The sequence below is a fragment of the Sardina pilchardus genome, chromosome 3 (genome assembly GCF_963854185.1).
Source record: "Sardina pilchardus chromosome 3, fSarPil1.1, whole genome shotgun sequence".
Taxonomy (NCBI): domain Eukaryota; kingdom Metazoa; phylum Chordata; class Actinopteri; order Clupeiformes; family Clupeidae; genus Sardina; species Sardina pilchardus.
In genome coordinates this window covers 23,363,688-23,383,449 of record NC_084996.1, presented here as the reverse complement: position 1 = coordinate 23,383,449, position 19,762 = coordinate 23,363,688, and the positions used below count along the sequence as shown (strand labels likewise).

At 40.1% G+C, this 19,762-nt stretch overlaps 3 protein-coding genes across 4 annotated transcripts; all 3 read left to right on the top strand.

Moving 5' to 3' along the window:
- Window positions 1-3,938: 3,938 nt before the first annotated feature.
- On the top strand, window positions 3,939-7,025 carry LOC134076188 (EMI domain-containing protein 1-like). The gene is made up of 6 exons (XM_062531191.1): window positions 3,939-4,039; window positions 4,289-4,342; window positions 4,587-4,640; window positions 6,426-6,506; window positions 6,683-6,760; window positions 6,860-7,025. Exons 1-6 carry the CDS (start codon window positions 3,965-3,967, stop codon window positions 6,899-6,901), a joined length of 384 nt encoding a protein of 127 aa, XP_062387175.1. The 5' UTR covers window positions 3,939-3,964; the 3' UTR covers window positions 6,902-7,025.
- Window positions 7,026-9,013: 1,988 nt separating this feature from the next.
- Window positions 9,014-12,161, top strand: LOC134076187 (collagen alpha-2(I) chain-like). Of its 2 annotated transcripts, none has more exons than XM_062531190.1 (8): window positions 9,014-9,085; window positions 9,689-9,702; window positions 10,085-10,189; window positions 10,427-10,480; window positions 11,089-11,142; window positions 11,390-11,470; window positions 11,669-11,710; window positions 12,008-12,161. In XM_062531190.1, exons 1-8 carry the CDS (start codon window positions 9,016-9,018, stop codon window positions 12,047-12,049), a joined length of 462 nt encoding a protein of 153 aa, XP_062387174.1. In that variant the 5' UTR covers window positions 9,014-9,015; the 3' UTR covers window positions 12,050-12,161. The 2 variants fall into 2 exon arrangements, with proteins under 2 accessions (XP_062387174.1, XP_062387172.1); XM_062531188.1 differs by having other exon boundaries at window positions 11,633-11,710.
- A 413-nt stretch (window positions 12,162-12,574) lies between these two features.
- LOC134076186 (collagen alpha-1(V) chain-like) lies at window positions 12,575-17,034 on the top strand. Its single transcript, XM_062531187.1, has 8 exons — window positions 12,575-13,053; window positions 13,599-13,612; window positions 14,687-14,755; window positions 15,640-15,693; window positions 16,057-16,110; window positions 16,443-16,520; window positions 16,635-16,706; window positions 16,852-17,034. The coding sequence occupies exons 1-8, from the start codon at window positions 12,984-12,986 to the stop codon at window positions 16,876-16,878; spliced, it is 438 nt and encodes a 145-aa protein (XP_062387171.1). The 5' UTR covers window positions 12,575-12,983; the 3' UTR covers window positions 16,879-17,034.
- The last annotated feature ends 2,728 nt before the right edge of the window (window positions 17,035-19,762 follow it).

Below are 19,762 nucleotides of genomic sequence, written 5' to 3'. Positions count from 1 at the left end.
CCAGTCCAGTTCCTGAGACCAAAAGTTGATGCCTTTAACACACTGGTGACATTCTGACATTCTGTGCAATTGGACATCTGAGTTTCAGATTAGACTATGATGCATTTGATAATTACTGCATGCTTAGGAGTTTCCTTTGATGATCTTGTATCATGTAGATGTATATAGCCTTACACTTATTTCTGCAGACTCTTGTTTTTAGCGTTTTCTGACTTTACAAACACACCCAGTGTCTAACGTTGCATCCACAAAAGCTGACAAGGACACTAAACACAGAGAGCTGGAGACAGTGTGGTTTTGTGTCCGTTTGAGGTCAGAAAAGGGTGTTTCTGTTTCTCAGCCATAACCCAGCTTTCTCTGCTTATGCCAGAGAAATAATTACTGACGGGGCATAATTTTAAAGCTTGTAAGTTGCAGATGTGTGTGTCACCTGTGTGTGTGAAGAACAAGCTTGGGATGAAATGCAAACTGTTTCTCATCAAGAGAACCGGTATGCAACCTTATGAGTCTGTCCAACACAGACTCAGTTGAAGCCATGTGGAGGGACTGTATGTACTCCAACATATAGCAACCTATGAGCCTGTCCAACACACACTCAATTGAAGCCATGAGTGGTACACACACTAACAGAGGCCATGTTGCCTCATCCATATATTAAAGGGAATTAAGTGCTCTAACAGATTGATACCATGCAGCCTCATACACAATTACTATAGTCTGAGGGTGACAAAAGAGTCTAGTGTTCATGTGTCGTTCAGAACATTACTGCTTTATTCAGAAACTATACAGTATGTGCATAAGCATCCACAAGAACTATGAAGAATGAATGATAAGAGATGTTGAATAAAGAAATAGCCATAAATAACACTGCTTTCAAAAAGTAACAAAAATAAAATAAATACAAACAATACAGTGTATTGTTGAATAGTGAGATACATTCTGTAGACCTTCATCTCACATAATTTCATTGATTTCCGATGAATAACTCTCAAGATCAACATGCTCAACAAAATTTATGCTAAACACAGATGCCTATACCCTGTCCTCTCTCAAGTCTTGAGATATGGTAGCTTTTTTCTTTCTCCTTCCGCTGTGACACTTTCCTGCAATAGTTAAAAATCACAAAACAATTAAACAACACAAGTCAACAACCCCAAAATGAAAAATGTAATCAAAAATGTGCTGTGAATGTGAAGACAGCAGTGAGGGAAATGAACACCTCTGAGAGCTGGCTGCGATGACTTGTGGGTAATGGTGTTTTCTTCACGACTCAATTTGAGTATAATGGGGCCAGGCATTCCCTGTGGACCTTGAGGACCCTGTAAAACACCCCACCAGTGTTAAAACACACTCTCTCTCTCTCTCTCACACACACACACACACACACACACACACACACACACCTCACAAACATACTGTAGCCCATTTCCAATTCATATTTTGGAATACTGGCAAAACGCCTTGTATTTAAGGAGGAGGGGGGGGGGGGGGGGGTCTCTCCGTCTGTAGCATCCACATTATGATACTGTGATCTAATTTATGATGTGTGTTATTTGGGGCCGTGTACTCACCTCAGCCCCAGGAGGGCCCTGAGCTCCCTTCGGTCCTGGACGCCCTTGGACACCCTATATGATACAATATCACACACAATCCTTCTTGTAAGATTTACACATGAAGAGACCATATGCCTTTAGTTCAGGATAATGCTATTGTAATGAGCTGCTGAAATGAGTTGTGATTGTGTGGTCAGGGGCAGTTGGCTACTTACACGAGGACCAGGGGCAGGAGGGAAATTACACAGACTCTACAGGACAAGAGAACCACAGTCAGCTCAAAAGGTGATAAGGGAGAGAGTAGAGAGAGAGAGAGAGAGAGAGAGAGAGTGTGTGTGTGTGTGTGTGTGTGTGTGTGTGTGTGTGTGTGTGTATGTGTGTGTGTGTGTGTGTGTATGTGTGTGCGTGTGTGTGTGTGTGTGTGTTTGTGTGTGTGTGTGTGAGAGAGAGAGGGATAGAGAGAGAGAGAGAGAGAGAGAGAGAGAATTGTGGTGTGTGTATGTTGCTTACAGGCCATGTTGGAGGGACATGAGGTTGACGAATATCCTGCACAATGACACGGAGAGAAGACGAGTTTGAGCACAGAGGATGCTAGTCAAAAGTGACACAACCATAAATAGCATATGATATGTACAAAGAAAATGATACAGATCACTGTGACTTACCTCAGACTCTTCACCTAGAAAACAACAACAACAAAAATATATTTGAGAAAGCTTCTGTAACAAAGCTAAATAAAGAATAATAAATTAACACAATTATTTCAATGTGTTAAAAACACTTTCAACGTCAAGTTTGTGAAAACGTCTCTAGGGCATATCCCCATCCTGATTCCTGCACCACCATGCCACGGCATTCCAGGATGAACCCTCCGGAGCACTAGAGAACATTCTAGAAAGAACCCTCCGGAACACCAGAGAACATTCTAGAAAGAACCCTCCAGCGCACTAGAGAACATTCCAGAATGAACTCTCCGGAGCACTAGAGAACATTCCAGAATGAACCCTCCGGAGCACTAGAGAACATTCTAGAATGAACCCTCCGGAACACCAGAGAACATTTCAGAAAATAGCTTGTACTCACAGGCCTGCGGGGTCAGCAGCAGTGTCATGGCGATCAGCAGTCTGATCCTGATCATCACCCAGCCAGACATGCTTCTCTCTCGTCCAGTGTCCCGCCGCTCACCAGAGAGGCCCTATGTGACCAGTAGTCCAGACGGCAGTCCTTCTCTCTGCCTGATCGCACTGGTCTTCCAGACACCTCAGCAAAACATTCCTCAGTCCCACTTCCCTGCCATTTAAAAGCTCTCAAGCACACACAAGGGTATAAAGGAGAAAAATGTAAATATATATATAAAAGCACACAGAACCCACCTATATACAGCATGTTTTTCGGAGAAGCTATCGACTCGTTTCAAATATTCCTGCTTACAATTATCATTACAATCTTGATCAGTATGTGTACGACTATTATTTATTTTATTTATTTTTTTGTGAGTGTATTTTTCGAAAAAGCAATAAAAACATGGGCATACATGCACAGAGTGTGGTCTTTAAAACAACATCACATGATGGGCACGCTGACAAAACCATCTATCCATGAGCCGTTACTTGAGGGGAAGTAGTTATTGAAGTGACAGACTGCTCAGTTATTTCAGTTGCACTTGAAGCAGCGGAGAAAAGATGGACAGACCCGAGCACGTCAAGTTAGCATTGCTGATATTAGCAGCAATACTTCTCTTGGTTAATGGCCGTAAGTACTCATTTCACTTGCATTTGTATCGCACAGAAGTGGTTTGGAACGCATAAGAGAGTTTACAGTAAGAGTAGAGAGTATCGTCACCTTTTCTATTTGATCTGATGTTCTCTAAATTGTTTTATGATCGTAATAGACTTTTTAAATGCATTTACAAACCCTTACCAATGTTTGCTGAATTTCTGCTAAAATGTTATTGTGAATACTGTAGGGATTTCACTTAATTTTACATAGAGGTATTAGTGTCCCTGACATTATCAGATATATATCATAATGAAAACACATTTTAAAAAGTAAGAAAGGGAAAATACAATTAAAATATGTGACCTCTGTAATATTGACTTCCTAATAGAAAACTGTTGTTCAGAGTAACATTACTTCTCTGTGTTTATTTATTTCACAGGTTCCGATCTAGAGGTAAGTTGTTATAGACCTAGTATGATCTTGATGAGACTGGTACATTTAGCTCATTCATACTGCTGCTTTTCCTTCTCTGAGAATTAAACTTCAAAGCGACATGCTAATACAGCCTCTCCGTCTCTGTCTAACCTGTCTGTGTAACCTTGTCTAACCTGTCTGTCTAACCTGTCTGTCTCACCTCTCTGTGTCACCTGTCCTTCCCGTAGCAGGGTTCAGGGGACGACATCTCTGATCACATGGGCAAACCCAAGGGCCCATCGGGGAAGGTTATGCCACCTGTAAAGCTTGAGCCAGGGCCCCCGGGAAAACCTGTAAGTACACGCCTTACGCTACCACAGATCCATCAAGTGAGTTTATCTCAAATTAGACTTCTTGGTTTCAGTTCAGTAGGTCATTTATTCAGCACAGCATATGCATAAAGACTATAAGCATTGATAATATGTCAATGTTGGTGAATAGACTGTTCTAGAAGATTATTTTGGACGTGTATTTGATGAAGACGAATATGCCTTGTTGCATGTTGGTGGGGACTGTGTATAATTGAATACTGTGCTTTACAGGGACCTGATGGCGTTTCAGGGCCTGCAGGACCACCTGGTACTCCAGGACCTATGGTGAGTGGTGGTGAAAGCACTATGGGCAGGAAATTATGCTTATCATCACTATTATTTCATAAGCATTTTTACACAGACAACATCTGTGTATTTGCTTCATAGCTTTTAATGACCACATACAGTACACTGTGCAAATATTTCAGAGTTGTGTTCTAGTCAAGAGTAGAATATGTCAAAATGAATTGATATTTATGAAGATGCTTTGCGAGTGAATTTGAGTATTCTTACTGATGCCACGTTACAGGGACCTCGAGGAATGCAGGGTCCTATGGGCCCTCCAGGGGCTCCAGCACCAGTGGTTAGTAGCGATACATATGGCTGCATACAGTACACACACACACACACACACACACACACACACACACACACACACACACACACACACACACACACTGTACAGTGATGGTCAAAAGTGTTGGCACCCATGCTAAAGCTGACTAAAAAGAGGAATATAAAATCATCTTTGGAAATTGATCTTAATGCCTTACAGTTTTTTTCAATCGCTTACAAGCGTGTGTCCATTCATTTGACACATTTTCAAAACTCTAAACACAGACTCTCACCTACAAAACACAATTGGCCAAATGGATAATTTTCCTCTCAAAAGCACATCCCATGTTCTTACACCACATTTTGTTACATATACACTAGCTTGTCATTTCTCTGCACACACTAACTTTACCAAAACACTGGAAACCTGACTCAAATTTAAGTTATTTTGTCAAAGAATGAAACTTGTTTTCACTTCACAAGATACATGCAGTCAATCAGAGTACACTAGGTTTCAAAATACTGGCTACTGTTGACATTACAAAAACTGAATAGACTTTTATCTTTCAGTTTTACAGGTATTTGCATGCAAAACATGCAATCCAGCATGTTTACACTATATTTCTTGGTTGGGAACTATATGTCCAGATGTAATGTTCACATTCAAATGCATTCCAGTAAAAAGCTCATCTTTTTTTTTTTTTTACTGTTCTCTAGGCCTACAGGAGGTGCAGTATAAATACTGTTTACAGTAGACTATGATAGAACAGAAAAAGTTTTACAGATTGCAGTGAACAAAATATCCATGATACACGAGAGCATTCTGAACAAAAAACAACAGCAAAAAGCCCAGATAAAAAGGGGGTGAACAAAAAAAAGCACAATATTACTGTGTCTAATCTCTGCACCTGCTCCTCTCAGTGCTCCTGCACCTCTCACTGCATCTCTCACTGGGCCTGCTCTTCTCCCTGGGCCCCTTACTCTTACTCTTCCTTGTCCAGACATTACAGTATTTGTCTTTTTCTGTTTCTGCTTCCAAAAACATCACCTCCTCTTTTTACTGTGTAAGTGTCAATGTAATAGAGACCCCTGCACTGAGTCTAAGACAGACTGAAATCAGCTGTGGTTGGCCCAATTTACCCAACATAAATCATCTGTGTGTCAATTATTTGATTGTTTGTTTGTTATCAGCTGAGATATATTGCTTTTGAATTGATAACATTGCAGAAGCAGAGGTTTTTATACTGTATCTAAGGTTTGGAATATTGTTTTAACTATTGTGGGATGTTGTGTGTTAACATTAGAAAATAATACAAAAACAATCCATTGTTTTGTTGGGAGGTATAGTTTGTCTGTTAAGAAAATGTAAGCATTGTGAAAATATATTCACTGACTGCATACTGTGTGAAAACAACATGAAATGTGTGAATGGTATGGCCACGAAAGACCGATGCTGTGCTAACTGTGTTTAGAGTTTTGAAAATGTGTCAACTGAATGGACAAACACTTGTTAGCGATTGAAAAAAACTGTAAGTAAAAAAATTAGGAAATACCCTATTAGCTGGTTTGATTTGCATTGAACCCAATGAGCATGCAACGGGCTTGAGGCATGGGTGCGAACACTTTTGACCATCACTGTACAACTATAGTATATAATGGAGTTCAGTCACACCCTCATATTTCTGCTGAAATTCCTAAGAACACTATAAAGTAGCCCATTATTCTGATACATTAGATACAGGAAATAACAACGGGCTAGTTACAGTGGATTCATTCCATAATTGACCCACAATAATGTACTCTTCCCCCCCAGCGTTTCCACTACCTCTGCCACCCCCCCTACAATAAACTGGGGCGTCAGGGTGGCAGTCTGGGACCACCCGCTCCCTACAATGTGAGTACATCATTTAGTTACAACACTGCAGTTTACTCCACCAATTTAGGGCTTTGATCAAATGAGTTCTAGATGTACAGTACATATTAAAGTGTATCAGTTTGTGGGTTCTTAAAAAACGAATGCATCTACAGTATATCATTCCTCAATACCAACCTCTCTGTGATCTCTGTTAGTATCCTCCTAAAGATGCTCACTTTGCTGGTCACCAGGCAAGATCTACTGACCATCACAAATCTCATAATCTGAGAGATGTAAGTATGCTATTGAATTATTACTGTATTACAATAAAGCAGGAATACAACTGTTTTGATAGCCTCATGGTCACATGTTCCATATGTGTATCTTCATAGGAAATGCGAGGGCGGGAGAAAGAGAGAGTCAAACACAGCTGAACACATCTTCCCAAACAAGACGCTGTGGGCTACAGCTGAGAAGTTATGGAAGTTGGGAAAACTCACGTCATCATATGCTCTATGTGACTATTTAACACACATATTAAAGGCACTCTTTTCTGACTTTTCTTGCTTCTGTCCTTTCATCATGACGTATGGACAAATGGAAGGCTTTCAACTTGTTATACATCACTGTAGGCAAAAGTATTCATTATTGTGGAGGACAACAGACTTGTTTACAAGCACCAGTCCAAACATTCTCATCGTAAATGCTTGCAGATGTAACCTACACTGTGTTAGCCTGGCTAAAACCGTTGAGATGAGGTCTGGGAACCAAATGATTAATGTTCAGAGCAGTTTATTGGGTGCTACGGATGTCTATCAAATGTGCATGGCTCATAGGCTCGCCAGTCGTGTTAATTAGCTTATACCAGATGACATACAGTATGTAGAGCCTTTTTAATACTTCAAAATAACATTTGGTAAATTAACCTGACATTTTTCAGTAGTGATAGGTGTGCAGATTTGAGCAAAAGCTCATCAACATCTTGAATTTCCCCTTGGGGATCAATAAAGTATCTATCTATCTATCTATCTATCTATCATCATCTTGCTGTCCCCCCCGTTCTGCGATTGGTTCCCTAGCTGAGGCGAAAATTAGGTCTACGGAATCCACGTTGCCGCGCTAATGAAATTGTGCACAAGGCAGCATGAGAATACCCAGGCTAACTCTGTGTTGACTGAGTCTGTAAAGTGCAGAAGAGCTCAAGTTACATCAAAGAATATTCTTTGATGAATACCCACAACAACTAAAGAGCACCTGTTTTGTAATGAACTCTAAAGGAGCCTGGCAGCGCCTCTCATCCTCATTTTTTCAAATCATCAGCTCAAGTTGCATGCCTGATGAAGGGCTTGGGCCTGAAACGTTACACGTGGTGATATACCATTAAAATATATACCATTAAAAGCAGCTAAGGAGCATGTTCTGGTTTTCGGAATTATCGTTCTTTCCTGACGGTGCAGTTCAGCCCTCCGCTCGCCAGGATTTGAATTCAACGCTGCCACACCTATTCCTAATCTTAACCCTAAACCTAGTGCCTCGTGCTGCCTTGAAGTCTATGGTGGGGGGGCTCAAAAGACTAAATATCATTTGTCAGTTAAATAGACATATTTATTTGATATGTTTGTAAAGTGTTTTAATCCCCTGTTAATATCAAATTAAGTGTGAAGTTAATTGCTAACAAGCTTCAGTATGCTGGGGGTTTTTTACCCCTCATAAGGGGCATTAACCATCGATGATTTAGTGACACCCTGCATGTCTCTGAATTTGTTCCACCCAAATTTCGTCAGTCTAAATTTGTGATATTGAAAAATAGTGGATTGAATATTACCTCCTAAATGATTGAAAGACAAAATCCTGTGTATATGTATTCAAATGGTCATTCAGAGTTTAGTCATTCAACAAGTCATTTTGTTTCAGTCACCTCTTATGCATACTGATATTTATTTTCTTGCTTTTTGTTTTTCTTCTTCCCTAATTGTAGAAGTTTCTATACATGTGCCACACACATTAAAAATTGTACATTCCTATACACAGAGTGTAGTCTTTAAAGCAACATCACACAATGGGTCCACAGATAAAATCATCTGTCTTTGCGCCGTTACTTGAGGGAAGTATAGTTCCTGCCTGATCACACTGGTCTTCCAGACACACTCCTCAGGCCAACTTCCCTTCCATTTAAAAGCTCTCAAGCAAACACAAGGGTGCAAAGGAGAAATATATAAATGCACATAGCACAGACCTACGTACGTACAGCATGTTATTTGAGGAGGCTATCAACTTGTTTTAAATATATTCCTGCTTACAATTTACATTACAATGCTGATCAGTAAGTGTACTATTGTTTTGTGTTTTGCCTTTTTAGTGTTTTCAATAGAAAAATAAAGAAACTGTATACGAGCTTACATGCACAGATGCAGTCTTTAAACATCTCTTGATGGGTCCATGGACAAAGCCATCTACAGTATCTAAGAGCCGTTACTTGAGGGGAAGTAGTTATTGAAGTGACAGACTGCTCAGTTATTTCAGTTGCACTTGAAGCAGCGGAGAAAACATGGACAGACGCGTGCATGTTAAGTTAGTATTGCTGATATTAACAGCAACACTGCTCTTGGTTAATGGCTGTAAGTACTTGTTTCGACGGCATTTGTATCACCTAGAGACGGCATGGAGAGCATAAGAGAATGACAGTATAAAGTATTTAGTATGTGTTACCTTTTCTTTTTTAAGGTTGTGGTATTTAGCAAATGCTTTTGTCCAAAGTTTTTCTGTTCCCCAGTTGAAGTGGAATTTCTTTGTGGTAAATTTGAACATGTATACTCACAGGGGACTATTTGGTAGATATGTGTAAAAATAAAATAACTTTTAATGATGTTGTCTAAATTGTTTTATGATCATGATAGACTTTTAAATGCATACGAGATCCTTACCAATGTTTGATAATGTCTTTCTGATTAGATGTTATTGTAAATATTATAGATATTTCATTAGATATTACATAGACCTATTGGTGTCCCTGACATTATAACAAAATATATCATATAAAAAAGACATGTTAAAAAGTTGAAAAGGACAAAAACAACTACTACTTAAATATGTCACCCCTGTTGTCATATTGACTTCCTAATAGAAAACCGAAATGAAAAATGCTCAAACGACAACACATAATAAATTTGCCACTACTCTTGTTCAGAGTAACATTACTTTTGTGTTTATTTATTCCACAGGTTCAGATCTAGAGGTAAGTTGTTATAGACCTGGTATGATCTTGGTGAGACTAGTACATTTAGCTCATTCATACTGCTGCTTTTCCTTCTCTGAGAATTAAACTTCAAAGTGTCCATGACTGGACATGCATGGAAAGTCAACACAGCCTCGCTGTCTCACTTCTCTGTCAAACCTGTCTGTTGAACCTCCCTGTCTAACATCTCTTTCAAACCTGTCTCTCTAACCTCTCTGTCAAACCTGTCTGTCTAACCTCCCTGTCTAACTTCCTCATCTGACCTGTCTCTCTAACCTCTCTGTCAAACCTGTCTGTCTAACCTGTATCTCTAACCTGTACTGTATGTCTAATCTCTCTGTCTCTCTGTCTAATCTGTCCGTCTCACCTGTCCTTCCCGTAGCAGGGTTCAGGGGCTGACATCTCTGATCGCCTGGGCAAGCCCAAGGCCCCATCGGGGAAGGCTATGCCACCTGTGAGGTTTATACCAGGCCCCCCTGGACCATCTGTACGTACACACCTTGCTACCACAGATCCATCAAGCGAGTTTATCTCAAATTAGTCCTCTTGATTTCAGTTGAGTAGGTCATTGATATGTATAAAAAGACTATAATCATTGATAATATGTCAATGTTGGTGAATAGACTGTTCTAGAAGATTATTTTGGATGTGAATTTGATGAAGACGAAAATGCCTTGTAGCATGTTGGTGGGGACTGTGTGTAATTGAATATTGTGCTTTACAGGGACTTCCAGGCCTTTCAGGGCCTGCCGGAGCACCTGGTACTTCAGGACCTAATGTAAGTGGTGCTGAAAGCACTGAGCAGAACAGTACTGTATGTTTATCACCACTAGCATGTAATAAATGTAATGATTTAAATCATGCTAAAGCCGCATTCACGTATGTCGCTACTCGCCTATCGCTCCTCCCTTCTCGCCGAAATTCTACTCGCTGGCAGAAAAAAATATCTGCTGCCAGAGTCGGTTGCCATGACTCCTCACTAGTTTACTTCCCACCAAAGATCATAGAGCGCTCTAGAATCTTTGCTTCCCACTGCAAATATGTCTGTTAACTGTCAATCATCTCTATTCTACATTCTGATTTGGTACTCGCTTCACTCGCATCGCTGAAAGTTAAAATTATTTTATCTCTGTACCCACCCACATCGCATCGCTAGTATTCGCATCGCCTGTCCCGGCCACATTCCGCTACAACACATTCACATTCCATTGACAGTTCTCACTCAGAGATGGGCGAGTAGCGACATACGTGAATGCGGCTTAAGACAACATCTGTGTGCAAACATTTCAGAGTTTTAGTCCAGGGTAGAATATGTCCAAATGATTTGATTTCAATGATGGTATTTTACGGGTGAATTTGAGTATTCTTCCTGACACTGTGTTACAGGGACCTCAAGGACTGCCAGGTCCTGTTGGACCTCCAGGGTCTCCTGAAACAGTGGTTAGTAGCAACACAGATGGCTACTTTATATACTGTATATTGCAAATGGAGTTCAGTCACACACTCATAGTTCTGCTGAAATAAATAAATAAACTAGCATATCATTGTTCCTTTTCTCCCGATACTTCACATACAGGGAATAATAATTGGCACAAGCTTGTTGAACTACATCGAGTGGGCTAGTTACAGTAGATTAATTCCATAATTGACCCACAATAATGTGCCCTGCCCCCTCCCCCTCTCCCAGCGTTTCCACTCCCATTGCTACCGCCCATACAATAAACTAGGCCGTCAGGATGGCAGTCTGGGACCACTCGTTCCATGCAATGTGAGTACATCATTTAGTTACAACACTGCAGTTTACTCCACCAATTTAGGGTTTTGATCAAATGAGTTCTATATGTATACGTATATATATTAATTTAGTTTGGGGACAATCGAATGCTACTATATCATTCCTCAATACCAACCTCTCTGTGATCTCTGTTAGTACCCTCTTAAAGACGTTCACTTTGCTGGTCACCAGGCAGGATCACCTGATCGTCACAGAACTCATCATTTGAACCATGTAAGTATTCTATTCAGTTATCACTGTATGTGTACTGAATGTGACATATTGTATAAGTAACATGTCGAGGGTTTTAACGGGGAATTTATATTTAATAATTTCTGTCAACACGTCACAGAAAAGGAGGCTCTTATATGATCATCAATGATTTGCGTGTATCTAATAGTGATATGCTGATTGTTGATAACATAATTCCCTTCTGTACAGTTGTATAAGAGTAGTCTTTGTATAATACAGCTGTTTTGATAGCCTCATGGTCATGTGTGAGGTAACTATTCCATGTGTGTATCTTCATAGGAAATACAAGGACAGAAGAAACAGGAAGTTGAACACAGCTGAACTCATCTTCCCAAACAAGATACTGTGGACTACAGCTGAGAAGTTATGGAAGTTGGCGAAACTCACGTCATCACACAGTATACTCTATGTGACTATTTAAGAAACATATTAAAGGCACTCTTTTCTGACAGTTTTGTTTCAGTCCATTCATCTCTCTGAATGGCGTATGGACAAATGGAAGGCTTTCAACTTGACGTAGATCAGTTCGGGCAAGACCATTATTGTGAAGGAAAACAGACTTGTTTACAAGCATCAGTCCAAGCATTCTTATGGTACATGTTTGAAGATGTACTGTACACTGTGTTGACTTTGCAGTTCAGCCCTGTATTCACCAAGACTTGAACTCATATCTTACCAGGACTTGAACTCAACACCTTGGATTGGGAGTTGAATGTACTAGCAAGGGAACTTAAACCCATGAGTGCTAGGATTGTTTTTACTAGCATGGGCTGTGGGGAGGGAGGTTTACCTGACACACATCTATTGTAGCAGCTTCCTACCATTACACAGACATCAAAGCTCAGGAAAATAACGTCAAATATTAATATAATGTTATAACAGTGGAGATAACAAGGAGCTGAAGAGCAATCTCTGGTGGACACTATTGGGGTCCCTGGACCCCAGGTTGGGAACCACTGATGTAGGATACACTCTGCAGCTTTTATTCATGTCATTCAGCAACCCAATTTACTTCAGCAACTTCTGGCATATTTCTTTAGAATTCTTCGTCCCCTATTGTAGAATTTTATGTGTCAAATTAAAAACGTTACATTGGTATGCATGCACAGAGTGCATACACAGTCTTTAAAACATCATCAAATAATGGGCGCGCTGACAAAGCCATCTATCTATGAGCCGTTACTTGAGAGGAAGTAGTTATTGAAGTGACAGACTGCTCAGTTATTTCAGTTGCACTTGAAGCAGAAGAGAAAACATGGACAGACCCGAGCACGTTAAGTTAGCATTGCTGATATTAGCAGCAGCACTTCTCTTGGTTAATGGCCGTAAGTACTCATTTTAATGCCATTTTATTGCACTTTATTATTGAAAGATTAAGAGTATAACAGTAGAGAGTATTTATCATCTTTTCTTTTTTGTTGATCAATGTTTTACAAGTTACACTTTGATGAGTCTACGGGGGACCTGAACTATTTAGCAGATATATGTAAAAATAAAATAATATTAAATATTATTCGTCATTATGAGGCTTTTTTTAAAAAATACTTTATTGTCTGTTACACAAGGGTTACAGAAAATGTTCTTTGACAAGGTTTATATGTTTAGATACCCTTACCAATGTACTGTCTTTCTATTAAAAATAAATAAATAAATAAATAAATAAAATCATAGTGAATATTAGGTTGTTGATTTCAATTACATTGTTTGTAGTATATCACAATAAAATAGATTCAAAGTAAACAGTAAAAACAAAATGACTACTTCCAAGAAAACTGTTACTCAACTGATTAAAAAAAAAGTACACATAATCATTTTGCCACTAATTTAGTATTTAGAGTAACAAGACTTTTCCGCTTTGCTTATTTCACAGGTCCAGATCCAGAGGTAAGTGGCGGTCGATGGCTGGTATGATTTTAAGACTGGTACATTTAGTTCATCCATACTGTACTGCTGTTTTTCCTTCTCTGAGCATCACATTTCACATATGAAGGGCTTTTTTTCCAAAATGCTACAAATCCGTTTTTCAAAACTTTAATAACTCAATTTATTTAATTGTGTATTTTGGATAATGTCAATTAAAGTGCAGCTTTGCTGTTTTAATTGAGTAAAGATACAACAAATAACAATAACTCAATTACAGTTCAACTAAAATTACTGTACTTGGGAAACAAAATAATAATACAAAAATGAAAATGCCTTAAAAATAGTGGATATAGCATTTTGGAAAAAAAGCTTTTCATATATTTCCATACTGTTTAGCCTTTCTTTTACATGAAAATGGAGGCTTTATCACTGAAAATTATTATTTCTGAAAACTCTTGCCAAAGTGGAGATTTGGGAAAACTCTGGTTTCACGTTAACATGTAAACAGGAGTAAATGGCGTTTTTTCATTCTGAGGCGAAATCTCTGATTATGCTTGTGACACCCTTCCCCAGCTGTTTTTAGCATATATATAAAACATTTATACCACTGCTTGGTCAAATTTCCTATTGTGATGCGCTATTTGGAACGTGCATTATTTTTCTATATACCGCACGGCTATGAAGTAGTTCCCTTCTTTTGGGCTTATTACACTTGAATATTAATTCGCCAATGTGAATGTAACGGTAAAAACAGCAATGTTGTATCTAAGACGGCGGCAATATAAACGAAAATGATAGTAGCAGTGGTATAAGCGGGATAATCAACTCCGCGCCCTGTGCGTTTATAGGAAAATAATGCACTTATCGAAGTGTAAAGTCCCCTCCGCCTGCGGCGTTGGGTCCTTATTACCACTTCGAACGTGCATTATTTTCCTATAAACGCACGGCGCGTCGTTGATTATCCCTTACATATATATATATTTCAGAATACCCTCCTACATAGTAAACGTGGTCTAAGTGCCCATAGCTACAGTAGACATTATGGACAGTGTTGTACTCACACAGCTTCTCTGTCTAACCTGTGCCTCCTCACAGAGTCATGCTGAACTGATATCTGAATTTGATCCATCTGTGGAGGTTGTAATGGGTCCCCCTGGACCAATAGTAAGTACTGTACACACCATATGCATAAATACAATAATATGAACCGTCTCAGTGTGGGTGAAATGTTTGTGTGATTTTTTAGAAGTTTACCTTACTTAAAGATGCACACATATGCTTTGTAGAATGATTGTGGGATTTGAAAGGAACAGAAAGGAGACTACCCTTTTCAGAGGTGGTGACACAGTACAACTGTGTTTAGTGTTTACAATGTGACATTGTGGTTTATCGGGACCTCACAATTTTCCCAACCAGTGCAGTGACTTATTAGCCTGCCTCCGCCTTCCTACGTACTTCCGCTCAGTTTTCATTTCACTTCACTATGTAGTCTGGGTCTACGGTACATTCACAGGTTTTCTTAAAACAAAAATGTGCAGGTCCAATCATTGAGGTTGTGTGCTAGTTTGAACATGTCACGTCACGACCAAATGTTAGCGATTGGTTATGGCAGATCTGAGTGGCTTTGGGCAGATCCAATAGTTTTAAACATCAACAGAGTATCCACATTAAAGGAAGTTCACGCTTGGCAATGGAAAGTGGTCAGACTCTCTGTACATTATGAATGTACGAGAGTATGGTAGAAGCAGGCTAGTGAATAGGCAGTGTGTACATAATATTGAGAACATAGTATTGAGTGTTCTTTGTATAGAATTGTATTTTCAGTGTTCAGTGTGTGTAATTCAATATTGTGGTTTACAGGGACCTCACAGTGTACGAAATACAGTATTGAGTGTTCTGTGTATAGTATTGTATATTGAGTGTTTAGTGTGTGTAATTGAATGTTGTGGTTTGCAGGGACCTCACAGTGTGCTAAATACAATATTGAGTGTTTGTGTATAGTATTGTATATTGAGTGTTCAGTGTGTGTAATTGAATGTGGTTTACAGGGACCTCAAGGGGCTCCGGGACCTGTAGGACCCCCTGGGCTTCCTGGACCTGGTGTAAGTGGTGATGATGAACACATACGGCATACAGTACACATTTGAAGAGCTATTTTCCAAAACGCTATAAACTTTCAAAAGTCATGTTGTTTAATTGTGTATTTCAGGTAAAATCAATAAAAATGCAGTTGTTTTGCTTTGATTGAGTAAAAATAAATCAACTGAACATACCCAATACAATTCCACTGAAATTACTTGGAAAACAACATTTTAAAAAATGATTTCTGAAAATTAATTAAAATGGTGGATATGGCGTTTTGGAAAAGAACTCTTCATTTAAGAATGAACACTGGATGTCCACATGAATTAATGTTTCTATGTGTTGTGGGTGTATTTGAATATTCTCATTGATGCTGTTTACAGGGACCTCGAGGATTGCCAGGCCCTGTTGGGCCTCCAGGGCCTCCTGGACCTGAGGTCAGTAGCAACACAGACTGGCCATAGACTGAAACCACTGCAAGCATCATCCCAATGACTAGAGTTCAGTCACTATATCAAATGGCCAGAAACCTCAGTACATTTGCTGGAATTCCATGGATACATGGAGTCCATGGAGTCTATTGCTGTTCTGATGCTTTAGACATAGGAAATGATTGTCATACGCTTGTCTAACTACATACAATGGTTTAGTTACAGTGGATTGATACCATGATTGATCACATAATTACATTAATTGACCCCCAGTTAATCCAAATTGAATTGATCACGTGCCCTACCACCTCTCACTCCCTCCTCCCCTCCTACCCCAGCGGATCCAATACCTCTGCCACCCTCCTTTCGCTAAACTAGGACCTCATGATGATGTTTTTGGACATTATCCAGTCAATGTAAGTACATACACAGTTGACTCCGACAAGTATGTTTTATGTGTTTGTGGGGGTTCAAAATGAATGCAACAATATCAGTCTTCATTACCAAACTCTCTCTGATATCTCTGTTAGTATCCTAATGATCCTGAATTCGCTGGGGACCAGGAATCACCTGACCTTTACAGATCTCATAATCCTAATGATGTAAGTATTTTTACATTTCAATTGAAGCAATTTTGATAGTCTCATGATGCTGTGTGAGGTAATTGTGTTCTATGTGATGTACTTGTGTTCTGTGTGAGGTAACCGTGTTCTGACTTAACCGTGTTCTATGTGAATGCCTTCATAGGAGACACCAGGGCAGGAGGAAGAGTAAGTTGAACACAGATGACTTCATCTCACCAAACAAGACACCATCAGTTACAGCTGGCAGAGTACAATTAAAACATTGTGGAACTCATGAAAGTTGACGAAACATAAGGCATCATATACTTTATGTGTTAACTATTGAACAAATATATTAAAGACACTCTTTTCAGACTTTTTCTGTCCTTTTATTTCCCTGAATGGCTCACGAATAACTACAGTATATCCCAGTAAAGTTAACCTGCTGATTAAATAACTGTTGACACCCTCTTTTAGGGATACCAGGTTTGTTGGAGGTGGTGACGTGTGGCCAGCACACATTAAATTTCCAGATCTTTATTTAAAATAGTAATACCTGAAATAACGTGGCCCATACTCCATAGTACTCTATAAGTAATGCAACACACCATGGCCTTTAGAGAAGAGTACTGCCAGCAACACCGTTAGCCCTTTTCAACTGGCAGAGAACCAACATTCTGGAATGTAGCTGTAAAACAGTTTTAGTTGAAAAATGATCCAAAAACACCCAGAATCACACAGCAAAGAACTGACTAAGCAGCTATTTCCGTCCCCAAAAAATAATATTTTATTTTATCCTAAAAATATTCAGTTTATATTTGTCATCATAAAATAGCAATGGCAACAATGTGAATATAAAACTCATTTGTAGTCAAGTCGAGAGGCTTAACACCATCATGGGTGGCGGTCTGATTTGCAGAGAGTACAAACTGATAACATGCACAGGATACCTTTCTTCAACCGTAATTCCCCCTGGCCATACAGTACATATTCGTCATTGCAGAGGAAAACAAACATCTATACAAGCATCAGTCCCACAAATTCTCATTGGAGGTTTTTGCAGACATCATAACTCAGGATAATAACAATGGAGATGACAAAGAGATGACTGACTGGTCATTTTTCTTGGAAGGTTTGGGCACAAATAATGAAAAGAAATGGCAGGGAAAGCAGGCAGATCATGACAGCATCAGACGGAGTGAGATGACCAGGGACGGAAGCAGGAGGAAGACGGACTGGGCGAGTCTCTCCGCTGCTGCTGCGTGGGGCGTCGGCGTCATGGCGGGGGGCGCGGTGGTTGATTGACAGGGGGCGGTGCTAGGAATACAGCCCAGAATGCTGCGCAGGAAGTCCTCGTACAAAGACACTCGGGGGAAGACGGTGGACGTGGCGCTGGTGGAGTTCAGAGACTGAAGAAGAGCCACCTGGAACCAGTGCTCTCCAGACCGACAGACCACCGGCCCTCCCACAGCAGCCTGGACACACAGGAGACACAGAGCAGACCAGTCACACATTTACTGCAATCGCCAGCCTGAATGTCAACACAATCAACATTGCTGATGCTATGTCAAAAACACAACATGTAATGTGTTTCTAAAATCTGTTTTAAAGGAGCAAACCACCATTTTAAGAAATTGGGTTATTTACTGTCTTCCCTAGAGTTAGATAAGTGAGCAAAAAAACATGTTTGTCTCTGTGAAGTCCGGCAGTGCCCACGATACATACAGACGGCATCTCGTCGTAATCGTCGTTACCATGGCTGAAACACCCCCCATGGGGGAAAACATTTGTGTTCTGCTAGCAAGTTAGCCCATTGACTTTCATGTGTGATGTTAGCATGTTTTCCCCCACAGAGGGGGCGGCAACCTTAAAGGGATAGTTCGGATTTTAAGACACGAAGTTGTATGGGTTCCCTGTCAGCAACGTAGTGCATCAGCACTGACTTACCCCCGACAGCGTCCTGTGAGCCGAGATCCAGCCGGTTTTAGATCGTTTTTGATGCTGAAGAAAGTAGTCCGGCAAGTTTCTGGGGTCACGAAAGTAAAGTGTTTTTCTTCTCAAAACCATATGCGTTCAACAGAGTGATATATTTGCACCACAAAAACGTTGTCCAGGAAAAATTCAAACCTCGTTATCACTTACTTATTTTTCGCGATTCCTATCACTGCGCGCTACTGACAGCTGGACAACGTTTTTGTGGTGCAAATATATCACTCTGTTGAACGCATATGGTTTTGAGAAGAAAAACACTTTACTTTCGTGACCCCAGAAACTTGCTGAAGAAAATAGTCCGGCATCAAAAACGATCAAAAACCGGCTGGATCTCGGCTCACAGGACGCTGTCGGGGGTAAGTCAGTGCTGATGCACTACGTTGCTGACAGGGAACCCATACAACTTCGTGTCTTAAAATCCGAACTATCCCTTTAACCGTCTGTATCTATAGAGAATGGGAATGTGACGTCGCGGACATTTCGCGGTTGCGCCGCGGTGGCGTCTGGGATACATACGTGAGGCCACTTGTACGCTGCTGCCAATGCTGTACCATTGTAAACATCGTAAAACATTGCTAACTCGCTGTTTCTAACACTGTTTTTCACACATCATGGGACGAACCTGTTGTGTTGTTGGATGTAACGTCCGTGCCCACGATCGTCAGGTAAAAAAAATCAACAACGGAGTGTCTTTGTATTACTTTCAGGGTCTCACGTCCACTCTCCAGACGGTCTGTCATAGGGATCCATGTTACCGATCAAAGATATCTTTTCTATATAACGTTTCCTCGCGTCTGGCAGGAGCTTGTCTCTGTACGGTCCATTACTACTTCTACTACTAGTTTTTAGCATAGTAGCCTAAATGTTTACATCTAGTGTTACTGTTTTGGCTAGCCGATCTTGTTCGAAATATCATAGGTTTCCATAGGTTTCTTGTTTATAATTCGCGCCGCGGCCTCACCTAATGGAGGAAAACGCCCTTTTTGTCCCAGAATGCACTGCGCCGCTAACTTCCGTTCCCATTCTCTATAGCTTAGCATAGCATAGTAAATGGAATTATTTGTTGCCAGGTAGCATGTCATGAGTAAAAGTGAGTCAACAAA